The 25068-nt window shown below is 39.1% G+C and overlaps 1 protein-coding gene across 1 annotated transcript in view; it reads right to left on the reverse strand.

The window, feature by feature from the left end:
• Window positions 1–25068, reverse strand: part of LOC147223618 (phospholipid-transporting ATPase ABCA1) — a 164530-nt gene that overhangs the window by 28971 nt on the left and 110491 nt on the right. The window contains exons 40-47 of the mRNA XM_086166184.1: window positions 24402–24531; window positions 23907–24027; window positions 19526–19588; window positions 16775–16881; window positions 9487–9628; window positions 7404–7538; window positions 4866–4969; window positions 1918–2010 (exon numbers count right to left, since the gene is read on the reverse strand). Coding sequence (XP_086022310.1) covers window positions 1918–2010; window positions 4866–4969; window positions 7404–7538; window positions 9487–9628; window positions 16775–16881; window positions 19526–19588; window positions 23907–24027; window positions 24402–24531 — 895 coding nt within the window. The remainder of the gene's footprint in view (window positions 1–1917; window positions 2011–4865; window positions 4970–7403; window positions 7539–9486; window positions 9629–16774; window positions 16882–19525; window positions 19589–23906; window positions 24028–24401; window positions 24532–25068) is intronic.

Here is a 25068-nt window from a genome sequence, read left to right on the forward strand (position 1 = left end):
AGAGGTTTTTGAAGGAGACAAGTATGGGGGGTGGGGGGAGGGGGGGCTGAATATGGGAGGGTGAGCATGTATTACATATGAGCAATGGGGGGTCAAAATGAAAGAGCTGCACCCACGGTGAGACTACATTTCTCTCTGCAGCTTTTGATGAAAACGAGATGGAGACTGGGTTTGAGGAGCAGGAGGAAGATGTAGCACCTAGAGTTTTGCGGGTCAGCCGCTCATGCTGTGTGACTGCGGCTTGCACCACCTGCATCCATTGCCATACTCTTCCCCTTGACTCAATCCCCTGTATTCTAATGGAACGCCTCACATCTGCAACCACAACAACTTCTGTGTTTTGTCCTTTCATTCCTGCATGATTCGCTCAGAAAATGAGATAAACATAAAAACACTGAATGCTCACTGGTTTGCTCAGCAACATCGGATTAATGAGGTTCACAGCAACTTGAAAAATGGTGGATCACATGTAAAAGCAGGGGTGGGCTGTTTGGGGGGTGATATGGTAGCACAACCATGTGGTGGTATAGTGACGAGAAAAGAAAACAGAAAAGACAGTCCTTAATTGCCTTTTCAGTCATTAACAGGGCCCCACACCTCATGAAACATTAATTACACCAAGCACTGCAGCGATAGGGATGCTTAATTAGAAATTATTCACTGCATGGCGAGAACTGAGAGATAGCATTTCAGAAGCATGTAAACTGTCCATGTGAGATCTAAAATAAGTGCAGCAAGAATCGACGCAGACATCATGCTTATCTGGCTTCCTCTGACTTGCTTGTCTCGTGAAGTGCAATTCCCTGTTAGCTGATAGCATGTCGACTGAAGTAGGACATGTGTTAACCCTTTGTTTCCCTGTCTTGTTTTCTTCCCCTCCTACTACCGCACCTCCAGTGGCTATATCCTATACTTCCTGTGTGGTTCATAAATAATTTACATCACCAATCTCTCCCCATACAGACTGCGTGTAATTGACACAGAGGATCTGTCAATTTTCCAAACATCTGAGAGGCACTCATTGCTCTGCTCTGCCCTGCCCTGCTCTTCCACTTTAGTCCTTTACCTTTTTATCTCTCCCCATTCGATGTACACTCCAAAAACTTGCCTTTTCTCTCTACGGTGATCCGAAAGCCTGGCCAATAATATGACTTTAATGCTCTTTATGGGGAAAATACCCTTGACATGCCCCCCCAACTCCCTTCCACTGTTCTAGGCATTTCCCTTAATCCCCTGCACAACTTGAAAAATGGTCAGCTCTACCCCCTCATCCCAGGTGTATTGATCTTTCTCTCCAACCAAACGAATGCCACCACATATTCCCAGTGTGTGTGTTTGTGTCTATGTCTGTGCAAAATGTCCTTCATCTTATAGGATGGTACAGTGGAGTGGTAGTATGTCCAGTCTGTAACTTAAGTAATAGATTGGCCTTACAGCTACATGCATGGGTAGGGACACAAGAAAGGGCCTTGAGAAATGTCTGATGGATTAAACAGAGATGCAAGAGTTAAAGGTTAATGGAAAGCGAAATGTTTGATGGAGAGGAAACGAAATGTATTCAAATATCTGTAGGAGGGTATGATTCTAAAAAGGGAAAGGGGAGGAAAAGCTAGGCTCTAGTTGAGCTAAAACTAGTAATGTGGGTGAATACTTAGCTAACACCTTGACTAAAAATAAATGACAGTAATCATCCATTGTCTAATAATCTCCTGACACATTATCTTGCATAGCTAGATGTTCCTACACATCATGTTTGCCCCATGCTTTAACTGATTCATATTTCATGCCTTTATCTACAATGCAATAAAGAAATAAATTATTACTAAAGAAATTACCGTGATGGCAATTTGAGCACACTCACATACATGTAAACACAGACGTGTATTGAAATGCCAGATGATAGGTAAGGACCTTTACCTGCTCTTAAGATGCTGAATGCTTCCGAGACACTTGAAGCGACCATTAACCATAATGGCCATGCGTGTACACAATGCTTCACACTCCTCCATACTGTTGATAGAAAGAGCATGGAAATTAGTCATATTAATGAAAGTAGAGTAATTAGGAGATGTAGGCTACCTTCTCCATGTGCTAGACGAATCTAAAATATCTAAAAGATATTTCAAGTCAGCCTTTGCTTCTCAATAATATGTAAAAAATCTGACAGAGTTTTTCAGAATTTATTGAGCGTAAAGAATTTAAAACTATCTGTATCTTAGTTGCCTTAAGTATTCACTGATTCAAGAACTCAAGAAAATTATGATATATTTGATGTCTGGGTCAGGTTTCCTCTGACACCTTAATTGGATCACCTCAGGAATTAACTGAACTAAGTCAAATATCACACTTACTATATATATAGTATATATCAGTGCCAGGCCGTGCATTTCACACCAAGGCCTTCATGCATACATGCAGTATGAAGAGCCGTTACATCGGAGAAATAACTTGTGTAGCCACAATAATTGCTTTTGCTGAAGAAACAAACCTGGAGTGCACAAGTCTCCTTCTACTGCAGCTACGACTGGGAATCACATAAACAATTAACAATAATACCCTCATAAAATTGCAATATTATTTAGGAAAATGGAAATATTTTACTCAAAATCCAACCACCTTTCTTTCTTCAAAGAGTTCAATCACTCTGTAGTATAGATTATCCATGAGCTTCAGCTCCATCAAGAAGTCCTATTCTATCACCATCAAAGCTAATGCTGAAAATCGAGCCTGCCCTGTCGGATTTCTGGCATAAGCTTTAATTCACTTTAAAGCTGAAAATGGTCGCTTGACAGAAACAGTGGACATTGGGATGGTGAGCACCAAACACACAAATATGTGCAGCGGCTCTTTCCTTCAACTTTAGCTTGTACTCCATTTAATCCAGAAGACATGACTGAAGCGCTGTCAAAACACTGTGCCGTAACTTTACCCAGACATTCATTTCCCATCAAAAATTGGACACTAAGACCTGCAATGTCATCGGCTCATTTCCCACCGGTAACATATTTGAATCTGATAAACCGCTCCTTGACACCTGTGCCCGTTACATAACTTAGGACCAGTCGGAGCTGTGCACTTGCTCACTTGTTTCCCCAAAAAGTTTTGGACAGCACCGATACTTTTAAATGTCCGGCAGTGCTCCGGTGTCTCGTTGTTGACTTGGTTAGGCAAGTCAAATGCTCAAACCCAGTGTGGCTCCAAACACTATGTCGATCAGTGGCAAATAACAAGCACTCCAAGCAATACAATTTGCAGTGTTCCTCGGAGCCTGTGAGCCAGGGGTACCGCTCATTGTTAGCAGACTGAAACTGACGGACAAATCCTTTTCCTTGCTGTAACAGGCCTGCTAGCTTCGGAATTACTCAACCATTCTTAATGAAAGGTCCAGCTTTTCTTATATGGTCCGTCTTGAAAATGGCTTTGACGATAAATCTGCAATCACATCAATCTCTTCGCTTCCTTCAGCCATCATGGGTTGACAAATTAGTTATTATATCAAGACAACGATATGTGTGTTTGTGCAGCACGTTGCAGATGCAACCTGCCAGCTCTGGCTAGTATACTTTCTGACTATCCAATCAAAGGGTGCGAGACATGCTGATGTTACCATACCCTTCTAGAAGGCCTTGTTATCGCAACTGTTTCGTCGACACTTATTTTTTGCAAGAGCGCCTCTGAATCAGATTCTGAAGGCCTCCAGGCAGATTTCTTTGACTTTGACCCTGCCTGGCAACAACTAATTTCTGAAAGGTGATTGGTTAAAGGCTTTAATATGAAAATACACATCTGGAAGTAGCACAGCCAGAGAAAAAGCTATGACAGGAAGCTTGGACCATTTGGAATTATTCAATAAGTACCGGTATTCATGGAAAAAATATAATAAAAAAATGGTGTGTGATTCTTAGAATTTTTTTAGGCCCGCAGAGAAGGTCTTGCATACCCTGACGGCCTACCACTGATAAACACACACACACACACACACACACACACACACACACACACACACACACACACACACACACACACACACACACACACACACACACACACACAAATATTTTCATTTTCATACACATGCATGTTTTATTCTTCTCTAATTTTTTTTCTGTTGAGCACATTACATTTGTAGGGAGGCAAATCTGTGAAACCTTTCTGAGAAATGGTGCAGTAAAGATGATGACTTTGTAAAAAGCCGGTTGACTTACCAAATTAACAAAACACTACCACCTGGTCATGTCACGCGGATAGGATGCAGTTTATCTACATTGCCTGAGACACTAAATGCTTTCATTTCCCCATTGAACAGAGGATAATGTATTCAAATTTAGGAGGCTAACAGATGATTCACATGTGTAGCCAGCAAAAGCACAACATAGAAATACAGGCAATTCGTAAAAATAAAAAATAAAAAAACATGTTGGATGTTTATTATTTCATATAAACTAATTCTGGGTGTTACAAATTGTACAAATATTTTTTTAAAATATGAATTTTCCTTTTTAAAAGTAATGCTCAAAATTTGTCAGCACAATGGAATAGATGTTGGGAAAATACATATCTGCTCCGGTAAGTCTTGGATAAAGAAAAGACTCCAACCGAGATATTGACAGTTTCTAGTTTCAGGGAGGAAAAAGTGGCAGTCTGTCAATATGCCCTCAAGCTTCAGGAAAGGTTTAGAGCAGCCAGTTGGTTTCTGGAAGCATGTATTTACTACCATGCAGAAAAAAATCCAATTTTTTTTTTTTTTAAATTTATTGTTAAAACTACTTAGTCTTCAATGAAGGAAGTAGAATTACTGTTTTTAAATCTCACAGTCATTTCATAGTATTTCAATGGCATTGGACAGATAAAGTGAGTTTGTGCACCTGTGTGAAGTCAGAATGACTGAGCGACTCTCTTTGATGACACTTAGAATGCAATCCCACAGGAATCGCCTGGCCTTCGGGTCCATCCCAGTTGTTGGCTCATCCTATTAGATATGTACAGGCATAAAAATTTCCCAAATGTGCAGCAAATATTAGGGCAGAAAAATACTTATTTAACAAAAAGCAACTACCAGCCTCTAGGGCAAGCAGTTTATTTTGTAGTGTGCTTTAATTTTAATTAGGAGCAAAAGAATTTCTTTATCCATTCTACATTTACAGTGTCTTGCTGCCACTCATAGCAAACTGATTCACAATATGTTTTTAACAATACCATACTTTAAAACAATTTTAACATTTAAACAAATACATGGAAGCTGAAAAACTGACAGATAATGCATTACATAGATAATACCATAGTAAATTGTTTTTCAGGTTCCTCCACACACTCACACATACATAGACACACGCACACACACACAAAAAAAAAAAACCAACAAACACACACACACATTTTTTACTTCCTCAGGGCTAGTCTGTCCATGCATGATTAGAGAGGGTGACAGTACTCAGTCCATTGGCTGGTGTAGTTCCAAGCCTGATTCTCCCTCACTAGCAGAATCCTACAAATCCCATAGGGTATTTCCATCACCATGCCCAATATGTCTCTGTGCAAACCTTATGTGGCACTGCCTTGAGGCTGTCTGCGTTCCACAGTGAGCGACACAATACTGAAACTGACACAGAGCCCATTATCCCGCTGCCTCAGAGTATAGGCCGGCCTGACACAGTCAGGTAAATAAGGGGGTTTGGATTATGCAGCACTGTGAAGACCATGAATAGTTTATTATTTTTAAATGCAATTTATTATGGATTTTTTTTGTCAAATTTAACCTTCATCTAACCTTGAAAAAATCCCTTACAGACTAGGAACCTCTTTGTCAAAGGAATTATGGCCAAGATAGGCAGCGATCAATCCAGATACCCAGGTTTTTATACTAGTGAACCAACATTATGACATTTCCCTCAAGACTCGGTACTGAGTGAATAATAGATATCTCATTAATTGTTTATTTTATTAGCTTTTGCGCAGTTTGATGAATTGTAGAAAAACACTTATTTGTACTGGGTAGGTGTTTTACACTCTTTGTATTCACACTTGCCGGGCAAAAGGCCTGGAGGTTGAAGCTGCCAGGCAAAAGGCCCAGAGGAAGACCTAAGAGTTCATGGATGACATGAAAAAGGACATGAACTTGGTGCTTGGTGTGAGAGAAGAGGATGTTGAGAATATTGTTTCAATGGAGGAGGATGATTTGCTATGGCGACCCCTTAAGGGAACAGCCAAATGGAAAAGAAGTATTCATACTCGGTGTATAGTATTCCCTGTGATATAATAAAATGAGAGAAAAGTGCAGTAGAATTAAATATAATCTGTCTGCATCTATATTAGAGGCGATCACAGAGTGATTTTCAGTCATAAAAATTTTCATCATGAGCATGCCTTCATATTCCACCTTACAACTGCGCAAATAAAAAACATGCAATGCAGTGTTGCCTTAGTCATGCCTTAACCAATCTCTCATCACTTAGAGAGGAGTTTTGCTAAGCTCTAAATTCCTACAAGTAGGATTTTGACATGATGTTTTAACACAATGCATGTGTGCTATTTTTCCTCAATAAATCAGGATTTTTTTTTCCTCATGGAAAAGGTAAATGAAATCATAATTTAAACAAAAACCTAACCTATACCCCTGAAATATATCTGATACACTAGCAATTTGATTGCAAACCCATGGGAAATGATATAGTGAGTTTCATTGCTGTTGTTATTTTGCTTGTTTGTGTTTTGTTTCACATTGAACAATTCATATTCATTAACTCCATGTTCCTTCTTGATCTTATAGTCTATTCTCACAGAAACTTCTTATTCTTACTGCTGTTTCCTTTACTGCTGGCCAAAATTATCATCTGCCTCAATCTAACCTTGTCCTCAGCATCCTCTATTCTCAGGCAAACAAACTTCATGTCCTCTTTTCACTACATCCGTAAATCTCTTCCGTATTGCTCTAGGCCTCCTGCCTGGCAGTTCCAATTTCAGCATACTTCTACCAATATATTCATTATCCCTTCTCTGTGCATGTCCAAACCATCACAGTATGTCCTTGCTGACTTTATCTCCAAGACATCTAACATGCACTGTCTGTCTGATGCAGTCTTTCCTGATCCTATCCATCCTTGTCCATCCCTCAACATTTTCATCTCCACGATCTCCAGCTCTGCCAACTGTCTTTTTCTCACTGCCACAGTTTCCAAATTAAACACCACCACTGGTGTCACCACTCTCTTGTACACCTTTCCTTTCATTCTTATTGTTATTTTTTACATTACCTCTGACACTATTATCACAGTAACTGATCTGGCATACCCAAGCATCTGAACAGTAGCAATATTGATTTAATGTAAAACACAATAAAGTCTTAATAGGACCAGCAGAATATACTTTTTTACAATATACAGCGTAACAGCAAAGTTGTATCTTACCAGGAAGATCACTGGAGGACAACCAATCAAGGCAATGGCAGTTGAAAGTTTGCGCTTGTTCCCTCCGCTGTAGGTTCCTGCTGGCTTACTGGCATAGTTAGCAAGACCCAGTTTTTGGATCCCCCACTGTGCCACCTATGGGGGGGGGGGGGGGGGGGGGGGGGGGGATATCGATGTATCAAAGAATGTCAAGCCACCATTGTTGACTTGTATTCTTTTTCCATAAACAGTCTCTAGCATTACTGTAAAACATTTGATTTGCATTAGCTTTGTGCTCTACTTATGACGTGTGTCCAATAGTTTTGTAGCTTGCTAACATTGCTGCAACTGAAGGAATGTCATTTCAATAAAAAAAGTTTCAACATTTCTCAAGAATTATTACATTCCTTTATCTGGTCTCTTACAATAGTGAACTTAGAATATCGCACTTTACCTCCAAGATTTTATTTTGGGAAAATGCACCTTCTTAAGAGGTCATTTAAGCTTGGTAAGAGGACAGAATACTTCAAGCTCCAGTGGCATGTAGTACTTCTGTTTCTTATGTATTGCCTTGTGGGAGCCTACATGAATTCAGTGAATGAGGAGGAGGACCAGTGTGGTTTAACAAGTAGATGAAAAAAAACTGCTGAATCTTAATACAATGACAAAGACATCCATCCATCCATTGTCTGATGCTTATCCTGCCCTCAGAGTTGCAAGGGACGCTGGAGCCTTTCCCAGCTGTCCTCTGGAGAGAGGCTGGTTACACCCTGGACAGGTCGCCAGTCAATAGCAGGGCCACATTCATGCAGACATGGGGAGAAAATGCAAACTCCACAAAGATAGGTCCCCTTGTTGAAATCGAACCAGGGTCCTTCATGCTGTAAGGCCAAAGCGCTAACCGCTGCACCACCATGTGACCAAAAGCAGTGAAAAATAGTTTGATATATCTCTAAACCTCTGAAATTGTTGGTTAGTTGGTTGCTGCAAGATTTCCCCAGTAACCATGCACTGTCATTGGCTGACTGATTCAAAGGTAACTATAACACAATGGGATCAAAATGTGATTCAACACATGAAGCAAGACTGTGAAGGTTTGGTTATGGATAGAGGAGGGATAGTGAATATATTGGGAGAAGGATGCTGGGGTTGGAACTTCAAAGCAGGCGGTCTAGAGGAAGACCAAAGAGAAGATTTATGGACATCGTGAAGTTAGTTACTGTGAGAGTATTGGGTTAGATGGAGGAGGTTGTTTTGCCGCGGTGACCCCTGAAGGGAAAAGCCAAAAGTAAAAGAAGAGGAAGACTTAACATATACTATACAGTGTCCTCTGAGGCTTTCAGAATCAGTCCTTGAAATAAGGTGTGACTGAAAAACTACCAATGGTGTATTTTGGGGAACATTACTGTTCACTCAATTTACACATGCCTCTTCATAAGCCACGAAAATTTAACCAAACAAAAAGTGACAGGAAGTGTCAGCACACATAGTCTGATGTTACAGAGACAACCGGCGATTACGCCTGTAGCACATTTCTTGGCTACGAATGCAAATAAGACTAAATAGATTTCTGCTTGGATCCAGAATGATCACTAAATAAGGCAAAAAATGACGGGCCACAATAAAAATTGGAAATATGCTTGCAGAGCAGAACTTTACACAGCAGCTGAGATCAAAGCTCTAGCGCCGGTTCTGGATCTACAGTCGCCTCCAGCCTCTACTTCTTTTGATCTTCCTGTTGTTGAGCGGGTGGTATGCAAGGAAAACGGGGAGGCCACACAGGGTTGGCCAAACCACTGGGCATGGTGAATAATGTAGTGTTAAAACCCATAGCTGCCGCTCTTCTTCCACTGGCCATTTTTTATTATGTATGGCTTTTCCCATTAAGGGTTATAAGTTGGACTTCTACAAAAAACTTACCTTAAATGCATTCTGTAAGAAAAACTTTTGATGGTACGAATTGAAAAAAATATGCACAGGGATAATCATGTCCTAATTGAAATAAATTCATCATTTTGTTTCTTATTGGCCACTACATTAGATTCTGTGAAATGCTGAGTTACATCAACTGAAGAAAGAGAGTAGGGAAAGTTTACAAATTTACCATGGTGACCTCTTTCTCTGGAACTCCTCGTAACCTGGCATAAAACTCCAGATGTTCTTGTCCAGTCAGCAGGTCATTAATAGCATCAAACTGTGGACAATAACCCATGTTCTGGTGCACATCCCTTATCTCAGTTCTGATGCTGAAAGAAAATCATATACGGTATATAATTAATTACAGTGGTGGAGAAAAATACAAACAAAACATCACTCGATTATTCAATGTTATCTGTTTTTCAAAAGTACTTTAAAGCTGGGCATATTGGGACAAAACTAGCATAAAAAATAGTGAATATTCGGTACCATAGAGCCTTGACAAAGATATCTGAAAATACCCACCAACCTGATCACACCAGTGTCATATTCAGTGACTATTCAGTGATTTTGTCCCACTCTGATAAAATATGCTGTTAAGAACACCTCTCAGTTGCTGAAGACAGTTTCCTGTCCAAATACTTACACAGTGAAATTCCTGTGTAGACGTGAATACAATACTACAGCCCACAATAGTAAAGGAGGCCTTATACCCTTGAGTTTTGACCAAATTTCTTTGCAACATTCTATGTTTTCACATTCAGTATCCGTGGTTATAAACCAGTTTTCCAGAAGCACTCACTTTTGGAAATAATAAACAAACACATCAAATAAGTCTGCACACCAATGTGAGCCTCTACAGGGCACTGAAATAATGCCAGTAGCAGTTGTGGACCGACCTTTTCACGAGCTACAATATCAATTATTTCTTAAACTGAAGGTAACACTTTTATAGCCAATTTTCTGTTTTCACTTTACCCCTTCTTTTTTTGAGGAAATTGAACAGGAAGGCTAATTTGTTATTTCATCTGTTTGAGCGTAGATAGAATTAATCAAAGCTATTGTGATTTTATTTTATGTCCAGTATTTTGTCAAATGTTTTTTACCCCGATCACCAAAATGACCTGTCATTTTCACTTTAAATTTTCCACAAGTATATTATTCGGCATGAAATAAATATAAAAAAAACACACAACCTAAAAACAACTTGTTGACGGAGTTCTTCACCGCAAAATAGAGTGTAAAACAGGTTTTAGGGCCAAAAATTGACATAAAGACCATTTTCCAAACAGAGACATGGTAGCATATTTTTGTTTGGAATTTCTTTCCTTTTTTGCTGCTGAATTTTTAAGCTTTTTTTTTGCAGTCGAACTTTCGATGTTGCAATAACTGATGTAATTGCAGGGTGATGTTTTTGCTATCCAATTTCATACCTAATTATGCCCATCCTGTGTCTTTTATCTACGGTGACTTTCTGAAGTTTCTTCATCTGTTAGCAGGAATTTACTTATTTTGGTTTGTTCCTGTTACAATGTCAAGTTCCATCCCCCATGTATCTTTCTGCTTACCACCTGTTTTTCTTTGGCTTCTCTCTAGTGTGAAAGCTTTCCTGCCCTGATGTTGTTCACCTGTGTCAGTTGATCAGTCCTCCTGAACACGGTGTCCCTCGCGGGTCTAACCAATTTTATCAGCCCTCATGTGTGCATCCGTCTACCAGTGTGCAATCAGTGGAAAATGTATTTAAGTATCTCCACTTAACATCATCATTTGGGTTATCTGTTCTGCAAAATCTGTTTTCTCCCCAGGCATTTGTCACAGTGTATAACAGTTTTTGCCTTGACTTGTTTCATTTGTTTGGATGATTTATGTACTTATTATTAATGAAATTTATTGGGTAACACAGCATTCCTCAGAATTTTGGTCTTCAACCAGGCGCTTTGGTTGAAGACCTGTTACATCAGGAAAAAAAAGTGTCCCAGTATTGCAAAACCAACCCTTACAAACACAGTGTAGAGACCCAGTAACAAGTAATTTATTTTTATTTTTATACATAGAATTTGGTTTTGAAGGTTGCACAGGATTCCAACTGACAAAGATATTCTTCCTTGATCTATTCATTTTTAAAGGTGAACTGACGCTAGCCCAGTTTACCTGAAAAACATGTTAAATCTGTCATATGTCATGAATAGTAGCTTGTCAAAAATGACTTAACTCGATAGATATATATTTGTGTGTGTTTGTGTATATAAGTGTATATATACGTACAAACGTACAAACACACACACACACACACACAGACACACACACATTTCAATATTCCTCTCAAGTTGATAGATGATATTTTCATAAATCATTCAGCAAAAAGTGGTGTCCCATAATAGCTGAGTTCACAAGCTACCCCACAGCAATTTCAATAGCTCTTCCCTTGCAGGGATAATAGATTAATTAGTAAAAAAAAATTACAATCTGCACATCTGAGTGGGTGGGATGTGTATGCCTCATAGACAAGTATTTTAGATTGCTGTATTTGCTCTTTTTAGAATAAAGAGTGAATCTTAAATGTATTTCAAATTTAACGACTGAATTACTGAATATATTTGACGATATATCTTATTGCCCTGTGGGCTTTTCTCTTCAGGGGTCACCACAGCGAATCAACCTTCTCCATCTAACACTAATCTCTATATTTTCCTCTGTCACACCAACTACCTTCATATCCTCTCTTGCTACGTCCATAAATCTTCTCTTTGGTCTTCTTCTAGACCTCCTGCCTGGCAGCTTCAATTCCAGCATCCGTCTACCAATATATTTACTATCCCTCCTCTGTACATGACCGAACCATCTCAGTCTGGCTTCCCTGACCTTCTGTCTGCCACTCCAGACTTCCTCATACGATACCAGAGTTCCTCTCTTGGCAAGCTATAATATGCTTTTTCTAGATCTACAAAAGCACAATGCAGCTCCCTCTGGCCTTCTCTGTTCTTCTCTATTAGCATTCTCAAAGCAAATACTGCATCTGTAGTACTCTTTCTAGGCATGGAGCCATACTGATGTTCACAAATGCTGACTTCTGCTCTGTCTAGTTTCCACTACTTTTTCCCATAACTTCATTGTATGGCTTATCAACTTACGCCCTCGATAGTTGCCACACTTCACATCCCCCTTATTCTTAAAAATAGGCACCATCACAATATGTCACAGGCATCTTCTCACTCTAAGATCCTGTTGAATAATCGAGTCAGAAACTCTACCGCTGCCTCTCCTAGACACTTCCGCACCTCCACAAGTATATCATCAGGACCAACTGCCTTTCCACTCTTCATGCTCTTCAATGCCTTCCTCACTTCACTTTTACTAATCTCGGCTACTTCGTGGTCTACAATAGTCGCCTCTTCTACCCTTGCCTCTCTTTTATTCTCCTCATTCATTAGCTCTCCAAAGTACTCTTTCCATCTTCCAATTACTCTCCTAGCATCTGTAAATACATTTCCCTCTCTATCACTATGGAACACTACGGACCTATTGTACATATTTTCCATCTTTATCTCTGTGTTTCGTCAACCTGTATAGATCATTCTCCAACCGATCATACAAGTCATCGCATGCCCTTTGTTTTGCCTTTACTACCTCTATCTTTACCTTCCGCTGTATCTCCCTCTTCTCTTGTCTGTTCTCTTCAGTTCCCACTTCTTCTTTGCTAACAAGTTCTATGTATATGTTCTCGTTCCACCACCAAGTCTCCTTATCTACTTTCCTTCTAGATGACATACCAAGTACTCTCCTACCTGTCTCCCTGATCACATTAGCTGTAGTTGTCCCGTCATCTGGAAGCTCTCCCTGACCACCCAGAACCTTTCTCATCTCCTCAGTTCTCAGCTTCCACCGCTTTGTCCTCTGTGCTGCCTTTGTCCCCTTGATCTTCCTTGTCACCAAAGTTATCCTAAAAACCACCATCCTATGTGGTTTGGCTACACTCTCACCAAAAACTACTTTGCAGTTACTGATCTCTTTTAGGTTGCCTCATCTATACAAGATGTTGTCTACCTGTGTGGTCCCTCGTCAGCTCTTATGAGTGGCCCAATGTTCCAGTCTCTTCTGGAAAGCCATTTCCATCCTTTTTGCAAAGTTTACCACCATCTGTCCCTCTGCGTTCCTATCCTATATACCAAATATACCAAATACCATCACTTCTTCATCCCCTCTATTGCCTGCACCAACAAGCCCATTGAAGTCTACACCAATTACCAGTCTTAATCTCTGGGGATATTCTGCATCACTTCATTTAACTCATTCCAGAACTTCTCCTTCTCCTCACACTCACATCCCACCCACCGGGCATAGCCACTAATAACATTGAGCATCACATGTTCAATTTCCAGTTTCAGACTCCTAAGTCTACCTTATATTCTTTTCAACTCCAGAACAAGCTCCTCCTTCAAGATAACTCCTACTCCATTCTCTTCCTGTCAGTACTATGATAGTACAACTTAAAGCCTGCTCCTAAGCTTCTAGACGTAGTACCTTTACACCTGGTCTCTTGGATGCACAGTGTATCCGTCTCTCTTCTCTGCATCATGTCGACCAACTCTCTTTTAGAGAGACCAATTCTCTTTTTCTGTCATAGTCCCAAAGACCCTTCTCTCAGTCCCAGAGTCTTGACTTTCCTCTTCTCTCACTGCTTACGAACACGCCTTCCTCCTCTCCTTCTTTGATCTACAGTAGCCCAGTTTCAATTGGTACCCTAAAGGTCATCAGTACCAATGGCGGCCATTGTTAATCTGGGTCTTGGCTGATACGGTATGAGATTACTAGGTTTGATTTGCATGTTTGGTTTTGGCAAAAGTGTTATGCCGGATGCCGTTCCTGCCGTACCCTCTACATCTATCCCGGCTAGGGCTTGGGGAGACACTGGCCCGTGCCACCCTGAGGGTGCATTATATTTGAACGATATATAATTGATGAAATGTTAACATCATATATGTTTGTGAGCTCTTTGAAATGTAAGATATTGTGAGACATTTAATCATTTCTCATCATCAGCAGATCCTTGTATTCAATTCACACTGCTGAAGTAGTGTAAAATACTATAGATTACAAGTATCATTGTAAGTAAATAAGTATGATAAACTTTATTGATCTCCACAGGGGATACTCTTGTCACAGCAGCGCAACAGTTATAGTATCAATCAATATAAATATAAATAGAAAGACAATTAGAGGACAATTGAAAGATAGCAAATCCACAAATAAATAGACAGCAGAGTGAATAACAACAACGACAACAACAAGGATAAGAATAGACAACTGAATGCAACAAAAATAACAACCACACAAAAAAAAACAGCAACAGCAAGAGTGAGAGTAGACAACCAAAGTGACAACAACGAAGATAGGAACATACACAGAGTGACAATAGCAATAAGAAAAATAAGCAAAAATAGGCAGGATGCAAATTGGCTGAGACCAACAAGAATAAAAGTAGACAACAGAATTAGGACATGACACGTGTGAATGGGGGAGGCAGTGAGGTTTTGGTAGCAATGTGGGGTTGCATCTTGATGAAATGGGATTGACACACAGTCGTACATCTGTATGGTTTTCTTGGTGAGATGACAAGTATCCACCTGGATATTTATCTCTCTTTCTATCCCATGCCAAACCCAACACAACTTGTTAGATGGGTAAAAGTATGTCAACTGAATTCTTGTCAAAATCTTCTTGTAGTGGCAACTAGACTTGATTTTCTACACTTGAGTAGTGAAGTTAAAAAGTGAAGAAATTCAAGTCCAGTTGCCACACAAGAAGATGTTGACAGAATTTACCATGACATGAATGACAGAGAACCTCGACAGATATGTTAACTGAAGACAAAGCTCATCATCGGCACATCTGCTACGTCTCAATTCTCAAACACTTTTAATTTGGATGTCATTTAAGTAAATCAGACAGGCAAACCTTTTTTAGACTTGTCAGAGACAGTCTTTTGTTTATGATGGGAAAGGAGGCTGAGTAAGGGGAAGAGATCAATTTATGTGTACACAGGTGCCCAACACCAGGTGGATCAAAAAAACACTTGTGCCCTATCCAGGGAACTGACTACACACCTATAACTGACACCAACACCAAAGTATAAATATCTGTCATTATTTTTTTGAAAAACTCACCCTCTTTTGTTTTTTTTTTTTAATCCCTCAACAACCTAAGTGGAAAATGACAGACAAAGCCCTGGTGGTTTTATGAAGAAGGAGAATGACTAAATTAATATTCTATTCTTCTTCTATTTGTTCACAATCTGAATGAATAGCTACTTTCTCAATTCCAAAAAAAAATAACTGAAGAGAGACATTATTTTAAAAGTAGACAATAAGCAGGTAGTTCCCTAGTGTGTCTATGAAAACAAAATAATCCTCTTCTCTTGCCAAATGTCTGGCACAAATACAACAGGTTTGGTAAAGATAATCAAAAATAGAGCAACTGCTTTATCTGACATTTATAGATCTAAAATAAAAAAAAAAAAATCAGTTATTGACAAAATGCTATTTTAGCCTTGGTAATTGTCCTTGACAATTCACAGTGTAATGAGCTGGACAGACCTGGGGGTCTTAACATGTGTTTTTCTTTGTATCCTGCCGCCCACCACACACACACACACACACACACACACACACACACACACACACACACACACACACACACACACACACACACACACACACACACACACACACACACACGCACTTAGTGAATTTTCTTTGTTTTGGTAGCCACATTAATCAGCATTAACACCACAGTGGTTCTCTTTCTCTGTCAAACATAATGCTTATTACTAAATGTATAAATGTACCACTATGGCAACTGTGGGGATGCAAAACCTACCATCATGCTGTGATGTGCTGCTGCGAGACAAACACAGAGCTTAAGGAATCCAGTTGTTTGTTTCTAAAAATAAGGAATGAATGCTTTCCCTCACTGAACTGCTTGAGTCTCATAGTGCCAGTGGCTAGGTCCCACCCCCCTTATTTATTTATTTATTTATTTATGTATTTATTTATTCTCTCCCACAAAGATTTCTTATGACTGATTCTGCAAGGAAGAACTGAGGAAGGTACAGGGTGAGAAAGTGAAAAGGAATCAGATATGTGCAAGAGCTGCAACGACCAGAAAGACAGAGAGAGCAGAGTATTCAAGATTTCTGAGAATATCTCAATGAGAAAGCATGAGAGGTAGAATATATAAGATATCAAGGTCACCAAGGCATGAAAAAGAAACACTGAGTGTGCATGAGATTGAGAAATAGAAATCTGTAGCTCAGATCAAGAATTTCTCAAACAAGGTATGATATCCTTTTATCTTTCTTGGAAAAAAAAATAGGGACCAAAGCAAAAAAAGCACCTCAACTCGAACCCCATCTGTGCATCCTTCCTGGGTGGCTAATTATGATAAGTTACTTGTACTAGTGGGAGTTAGCAGCTCACCTGTATCCATTTAGGAAGGCCTCTCCATTGGAGGCTGGGATGTCTCCTGTCAGCATCTTGAATGTGGTGGTTTTCCCAGCACCATTAATTCCCAACAAGCCAAAACACTGAAGATAATGGAAAAGGCTATTTTAGGAAACCATGCCTGATTAGAAAACAGTCGAGAAAATGCAGCTATATGCATTCCATACAGTGGGGCGAAAAAGTATTTAGTCAGCCACCAATTGTGCAAGTTCTTCCACTTAAAAAGGCCTGTAATTTCATCATAGGTACACTACAACTGAGAGACAGAATGGGGGAAGAATCCAGGAAATCACAATGTAAGACTTTTGATGAATTAATTAGTAAATTCCTCAGTAAACTAAGTATTTGGTCACCTATTTGGAGCGAGCAAGATTTTTGGCTCTCACAGACCTGTAACTTCTTCTTTAAGAGGCTTCTCTGTCCTCACACGTTACCTGCATTAATGGCACCAGTTTGAACTGGTTTTCAGTATAAAAGACACCTCTCCACAACCTCAAACAGTCACACTCCAAACTCTACTATGACCAAAGAGCTGTCAAACGACACCAGAAACAAATATGTAGACCTGCACCAGGCTGGGAAGGCAGAATCTGCAATAGGTATGCAGCTTGGTGTGAAGAAATAAACTGTGGGAGAAATTATTTGAAAATGGAGGACATACAAGACCACTGATAATCTCCCTCCATCTGGGGCTCCACACAAGATCAGATGAAACCAAAATAGAACTTTTTGGTACAATCTCAACTTGTTGTGTTTGTTGGAGAAAGAATGCTGAGTTGCATCAGAATAACACCATATCTACTCTGACACATGGCGGTGGAAACATCATGCTTTGGGGCTGTTTTTCTGCAAAGGGACCAGGACGACTGATCCGTGTAAAGGAAAGAATGAATGGGGCCGGGTATCATGAGATATTGAATGTAAACCTCCTTCCATCAGCAAGGGCATTGAAGATGAAACGTGGCTGGGTCTTTCAGCATGACAATGATCCCAAACACGTCGCTCAGGCAACGAAGGAGTGGCTTCATAAGAAGAATTTCAAGGTCCTGGAGTGGCCTAACCAGTCTCTAGATCTCAACCCTATAGACAATCTTTGGAGGGAGTTGAAAATCCGTGTTGCCCAGAGAAAGCCCCAAAACATCACTGGTCATGGAGGAATGGGCCAAAATACCAGCAACAGTGTGTGAAAACCTTGTGAGGACTTTGTAAAGATTTACAGAAAACAATCGACCTCTGTCATTGCCAACAAAGGGTATATAACAAGATATTGTGATGAACTTTTGTTCTTGACCAGATACTTACCTTCCACTGTAATATGTAAATAAATTCTTATATAAAGTCTAATAAAATCAGACGATATGATTTTCTGTCTTTTTTTTTTTTTTTCCCCTCATTCTGAATATCATAGTGCAGCGCTGGTGAAAATTACAGGCCTCTCTCATCATTTTATGTGAGAGAACTTGCACAATTGGGGGCTGGCTTAATACATTTTTGCCCCACCGTATATCAAAAATCCACCATGTTGAATTGTTGTCTCAATAACTGGAACGAGAATATCCAGTCCATTACATCTGCATAATTTGTGTAATGCCTGACATATTGACAAGATTCTGTTCTCTAACATAACAAAAGAGACCAAACCAACACGACAGGTAGATAGAGACAAATAATAGAAAAAAAAAACAGACTATTCCCCGCAGCATAACTTCCTTCCTCTGTAAACATCTACAACAAACACTAGCCTCTTGTTTTCTCTGTGATGCTGCTGATTTTACCCTTTAGGCCACGCAAAAGGAAGTTGCATCTGCAGAGCCCTGTGGTCATGCAGGCTCAACTTGGTGATCAAGCTCTGGCATAAATATTTGATTTCTGTCATTCATTGATCGCTGCTTGTTTGTGACCTGTTCCTGTGAATGCATAGAAGAGGTCTAAGCTTCATGTAAATAATGCATGGAAATGCAGTGTGTGATCAGCAGAGCCCCGTGAATCACAATATTCAACTGGCATTTACATTGGGCTTTGAGTAAACAGTGGCAGAGAGGATTGATACCAGTGTAAAGCCAATGAAGCACGGGTGCTTGTCAGCATTTGAGATTATGTTTAAATCTTTTGGAGGTACGGTGCAAAAGATTGTGTGCATGTGCATGTCAATGTATAATATGTTGTGATGAATGAGGGCGTTTTAAACCGAATGCGGAATCATACGACACAGATTAGCAATATATATATATATATGTTTACCTTATCTTTTTAAAATTTGGTTGCTGATGCTAATTTACAAGTATGTTTATCCTCATATCATTGCATCCTGATGTTGTTTCACATTTTGCTGCACTGATAAATCACTGCAAGGGTTCTGACTGACTTTGAATTATTCACACATGCACGATTGGCTGTCTTAAAAAATAGAGCAAACAAGCATGTGCAGGAGATTATTGCACCTCTCAACACCTTCAACTAACGGTGCTTAGAGGACATTTTGTCTGGGGTCAATAAAGGCAAAGTAAAGCTAAACAACAGTTTAAACCATTAACAAAAAAAAAAAAAAAAAATTGCAAATCAAAGTCTGGACAGAAAACCATTATTTCGCATTAATGTGTAAACGTTTTCAGAATATTATCGTTCATAAGAAAACAATGACTGAATATGAATAAAGTTGCATCTTATAAGAAGTAGATACTATCATTATAAAAAGAGGTTTTTGGAATTCAACTGCATTTGGCTCACTTCAGCAGCTGGTACGCCCACACATAGCCTGTCCACAGCAGGGATGCTCTTCCGTGGGTATACCTGCAGGGAGCATACAATATAATGAATCAAGCAGCCAGCCACAGACACAGGGTGAGAACAGAGAGAGGGTGAAAATATGGAGTAATAGCTCAGAGCAGCAGGGTTGAGGTGAAATGAAAGAAACAGGTGGGGAAATAGAGAGGAAGAAAATCAGAAAAAGTGAGGGGAGCTAATTTTTTAATAAGGGACATCATTTGCAACACTTAAAGGGAGAGCCAGATGGAAAAAGGGAAAAAAAATGAAGACACTTCCACGGGGGGGAGAAAGACTGAGAAGAATAAACATTAGTATTTAGGAATCCTTTGACAATGTTTGTGAGGAATATTGACCCCACTTTGAGCAACACTTCAGCACCACCAATAACCTTAAACAGGAGCACAAGTTACCAAATTCATCATGGATCAATATTAACTTGAGTTTTATGAGTTGAGTTATAAAAGGAAAAGAATAGATGCCATAGCAACAGGTAATGTCTCCTCACAGTGTGTCAGCCAGCATTAAATATAAAAATACACCACATCCTGGTATATTGTTTAAAAGATCAGGCAAATGAAAAAAACACAGCTTGGGGGGAAAAAAAAAAAAACAAAACAACAAAAGAACCCCTACACTGACCATAATTAGGCCACTAGTAGGTGAGTCGCATTGAAATGTTAAATGTGAAATGTATAGTTTTTATACATTTACTACCTTTTTCAATCGTTATTCGTTCCTGCAAAAGGACCCTTTGAAACCAAAACAAATGATTGAAGATAAATGTATGCATAGAGGGTACTTCTATGTTTTATATCTGTAACTCATTACAAATTGCAGGTCACTCAAATCTGTTCTTTTAGTATAGTCGTCATGGCAGTTCTTACCTCATGATATTCAAAATGTAATGTAAGCTTATACTTTTAAAGCTATACTGCAATCGCTGAAAACAAATTTAACTGGTAGTGTTTGCTACTGTAGATGATCCATTGTAATTTTTTGCTGCTCTTTTTCATTTTTTTATCTTTAATAAATTTTTATTTTTAAGTGCTGGACAGACAGAGAAGTAAGCACGCTTCACCTCCCTCATGACGACAAGAACTGAGAAGGAATGAAAAACTAAATCTCATATGATGCAGAACCAAGTCTCTTAGTATAAAGAATAGAATTAAACCCTTCATCCTTCATATTCTGTACGACTATGACTCATTTCCCTGAACACAAGGAAAAGAGAAATTTATTGATTTTTTTCTCCATCCACCTTTTCTGAGCTACATCCAAATACCTGCCATGTAAATTTACATTAAATTTGAAAAGTAACAGTGGATGCACAGGAGATTTCTGAAATACACCTGGCAAAATAATCTTTGGGTTAGAAATAAAAAAGCAAAACAAGCAAAAAAGAAACAACAATTAAATGGTACATTGCTGTTTTTTAAAGCCAAGGCTAGGTAAGTGATTGATATATTTCTAAATGGTTCAAGAGCATAGTTGTCTATCTCTATATGTTTTTCATCACAGCACCACCGGTATCTCCAGTTGCTGATGCTGAGTCTGACAATTAAGACACAAGTATTCGAAATCAAGGACAGCTCACAGCTCCTTTGAGTTATGAAAGAGTGACGTCTGCACGTTGTTTTTTAGAATCCAAAAGTTGAAATCAGACTTCTCCATAAGTTGCTGTCGGTGTATTGTGATTGTGAGTGTCAGATACTGCAAGAGTGAACGTTCATTAAAATAGAAAAGTGACAGCATGTTTTTCAGCATTAAGGGAACAGCTCCAGCGGAATATGTAGACTAAATTTCACCATTAAACATCACAGCTGTTCAACCTTTTTTTTGAACATTACCAGGCAAATGCAAATGAAAAAACTGCCAATTTCAACCAAATGCACAATGACAGCATTTTTATTACATGGTCTGCACGCTGAAAGAATGTGTTGAAAATGAAACTTAGATTCATCATTCTTTCAGTGCCATCTGGCACTCAGTACTTATCAACCTGGATTAGAGATACTACTTTTTAGTGATAGTTTGTACTGCTAAAACTACATCAAAGCAGCAGATACATGTATGGAAGAAGGCAATTATAGGATAATCCCCCTCAGACTCAAGCACCACAGCGGCTGTCACGATAAGCAGACAGGCATTTTATCTGATGAGACAGTTGAGAGAAAGTGATGGCGGCAGTTCTACAGACCCAAAACATAGATTTTGTTTTGAAATATTGAAAGCTCAGACTGTTAAAAATATGTCACTAATCTAATGTCAAGAGCTCATCAATATGTTGTCCCACCATTGTAAAAATCCCTATAATTAATTTTCGTCACAATCCTGAGGTACTCTTACTGCACTCAAGTAGCACAAATCAAAAAATAATATTAAAATGCAAGGTGAAAGTCCAATGATGGTTTAAGGTCAAACCAGCTTTGACTAACAGAGGACTTCAAACTCAAACTTGGTTCTTGGGGTTAAGCAAGGTAACTACACATTTTCAAAACAAAAGACATATAATAGTACCTGTCATTGGCATATGCAGTCGGCATATGCAGATTACAAACTGTTGAGTTTGTAACCATCCTGAAATTTACATATTTTGGTCACCTGGCATTGTAATCAAAGACTTATCTGTAATACTGTCGAAGCTGTTGTGCATAACAAAAAACAAAACATGTTAAGGCAAAGAGAAGTTTGGGCTGTAAGGCGAATCTACCAGTATAAATTTTATAAAACAGCTTTATCTGCTCATTTGTTGCCTTGTGCTACTTTACTTGAAATTCCACTTTCTAAAGATTACTTTTGATGATGCAATACTGTCAAGTTATACATACACATACTGTATGTATCTTAAGTTTACGAAAATGCATGAATGTAATTAAACCTGACATCCATCAGTGTACTGTAGAAAGGGTTTTCAAAAACTTTCTTCATTAAAACAGCTTGTGACTGGGATATTGAACCGACAGTGTTGGGTCAAAAAATTGCTCACAGGTGGATTGACTTCCATTATCTTCAATTACGGTAACTCCAGGGGGTTGAGCAGGTGGCATACATTGCAGAGAGCTAGAATAGTGGGGAAAGGAAGGGGAGGAGCAGGAAAGTGACACATGATTGATGACCTGTCGATCGCTTGAGAGGAATACTTAGATTTATGACAAGGCCCCCGCCTGCAGTGCATGGCCAGTAAAGTCATTTGCTCATTGATCAATTTGTTATCTACACCCCAAATGGATGGGGCACAACTGTGGTAGGAGTCAATGAGGGCACTGCAGGAAGAATCCTGATGCCTTCTGTCAATGCACTGCTGTTGAGTCAGAATGGGCTGCTACATCCATTTTTTAAAGAAAAATGGCTAGCCGTGAAGGTGCACTGTCCGAGGTGCTCCAAATAAGTGAATAACCTGAGCCAAATGTAATTTTACGCTTAGTGTTGACAGCAAGGTAAAGGTAGTTTCACAAAACATTTCTAGCAAATTCACAGAACAAGACTGCAGTTTTTTATGTTGAAAAAAGCAACATCTTCTCACATTGTGAGATGATTTGTAATATATCATGAACCCAACTGTTTTCCCCATTTGTTTGGTAATTATCCAAGAAAATCTCAGGAATGTTTGCACCCTTGAGCAGCGAGTGAAAGATTAAGACTGTGTATCTATGTGAATGTGTGTGTGTGAGAAGGGGGTCATAAGAGGAAAAGGATCATTCAACTGTTGGCACTGAGCTGGCTGCCGTTGTGACACTTGCTGTTACTATGCCACCTGCAGGAAAGGAACATCTGCTGAAGGATGAAGTGTTAATCTCACCGGTATTGATGCACAAACACAGTCATCAAATTTACATTTGACAGAGAAGTGAATAGAACTGTCAATGTTTAAGTCCCTAAAAGTGTAATTTGTTTGGGTGTCCTGCCCACTCTCTATATTTATGAATATTCAAAGCTGCAGGCTCCCATCTTGACTTATTTGCAGGGCAATTTAAAATGTGCAGATGAAAAAAGAGTATAAAAGTGAAAAGTGAAAAGTATAAAAGTGAAAGTATAAAGTCAGTAAGTATAAAGGGAAAGGCATGAAAAAGACTCCTGACAAGTTATTGATTTTTGGATGATCAACAAAGTGTGAAGGGAGGGCTAAACAATGGAAAGTTGAATAGTTGATGTCACCATTATAAATACAATGATTTAGGCCCAAACAATTGAATAGGCAAACATTTTACTGTAAATAATATGACACTTGAGAACCATTGTGTTCAGTATTTTTCACCACATATTCATGAAGATTAAAACAGTACATCACGCACAGGGCATAACATTCAAAGACATGTTAAGAGACCTTAGAAATGCATATTACCTTACTCAAGTCACAGATTCTCAAAAGGTCATTCTGGGCCTTGCCCTCGTAAACCCGCGCACGTTCCTGAGCGACATCGATATCCTCTTCCTCTGCACCAGATGACTTCACTGAAACGAGCCTAAGAAAGAAAGACACAACAATGCAGCTAATATATCATTCATTTAAATGAAATAAATTGTGCTCGCAGCAATGTGGCTGAAGTTGAAGCTCACTGAACCATTTCTTGCAAGTCCTATAAATAATCATAGCCACAATAGTCGGCATCCATCCAACGTCATTTAGTAGAAAGTAAACAGCTAGGTATTAGTCAAAATTGTCTCGATTAAACTAATTTTTTAAATGCATATATATTTTTTTTGAAAGTGATATATCGTTTATATCTAACTTAGATGACAATACAGGCTTATGACAAAAAATAAATAAATTTAACTCCGCATTCAAAATGTAGGTCTATAGACGGCATCTATAGAGTTTTACAAAAGCTGTTATTACCTTGGTTTATGGAAGAACTTATTCTGAATGAGAATGGTAATAATAAACATGACAGTTCCCTGGATGGACATGGCACAAAGATTCTTTCCCACCATCTCCCAGCTGAGAGGGTCCCTGAAACGGTTCTCCCCTGATGAACAACATAAAATATGGAAGAAAAAAATACAATGAAAATCAAAGAAGTCCCATGGGTTAAGCACATGCATTATTTACTTATGTCATTTCATGTAACATGAATTTCCAACCCCTTATCTAAAAAGGTAAGAGGAATTATTTAGCAGGAACAGCATCAAAACAAAAATAAATTATTTTCTTGGACACCCATATATGACTTTGTCAAACTCAGTGGAGAGCTGGATTCTTCACAGTCTTTGAAGTGATTTCAGACATGTTTATTTGTGAGAGCCAAAAGCTTTAAATGCCACTTAGCCTTAAAAAAATGCTGTCAGCTAATTCACCGGCTTCCTGTACTTTGCATGTTGAAGCCTTTTTTGGCTAATGAAGTAAACAGGTGACGGCAACCCAGACACCTCCAGCACTCCAACCCCAATAATTTTCAATTCTGCTCTCTTTCCTCCCCCTCTTAGCCTCTAGAACCTTTGAGCCTCAGGGATGAAAATAAGAAGACAAGAAAAACGAAAATGCTTTCAGTCTCATTCTCTGGTAA

The sequence above is a fragment of the Fistularia commersonii genome, chromosome 19, assembly GCF_037954325.1.
Source record: "Fistularia commersonii isolate RoL2024-O1a breed Wild chromosome 19, RoL_Fcom_v1.0, whole genome shotgun sequence".
Taxonomy (NCBI): Eukaryota; Metazoa; Chordata; class Actinopteri; order Syngnathiformes; family Fistulariidae; genus Fistularia; species Fistularia commersonii.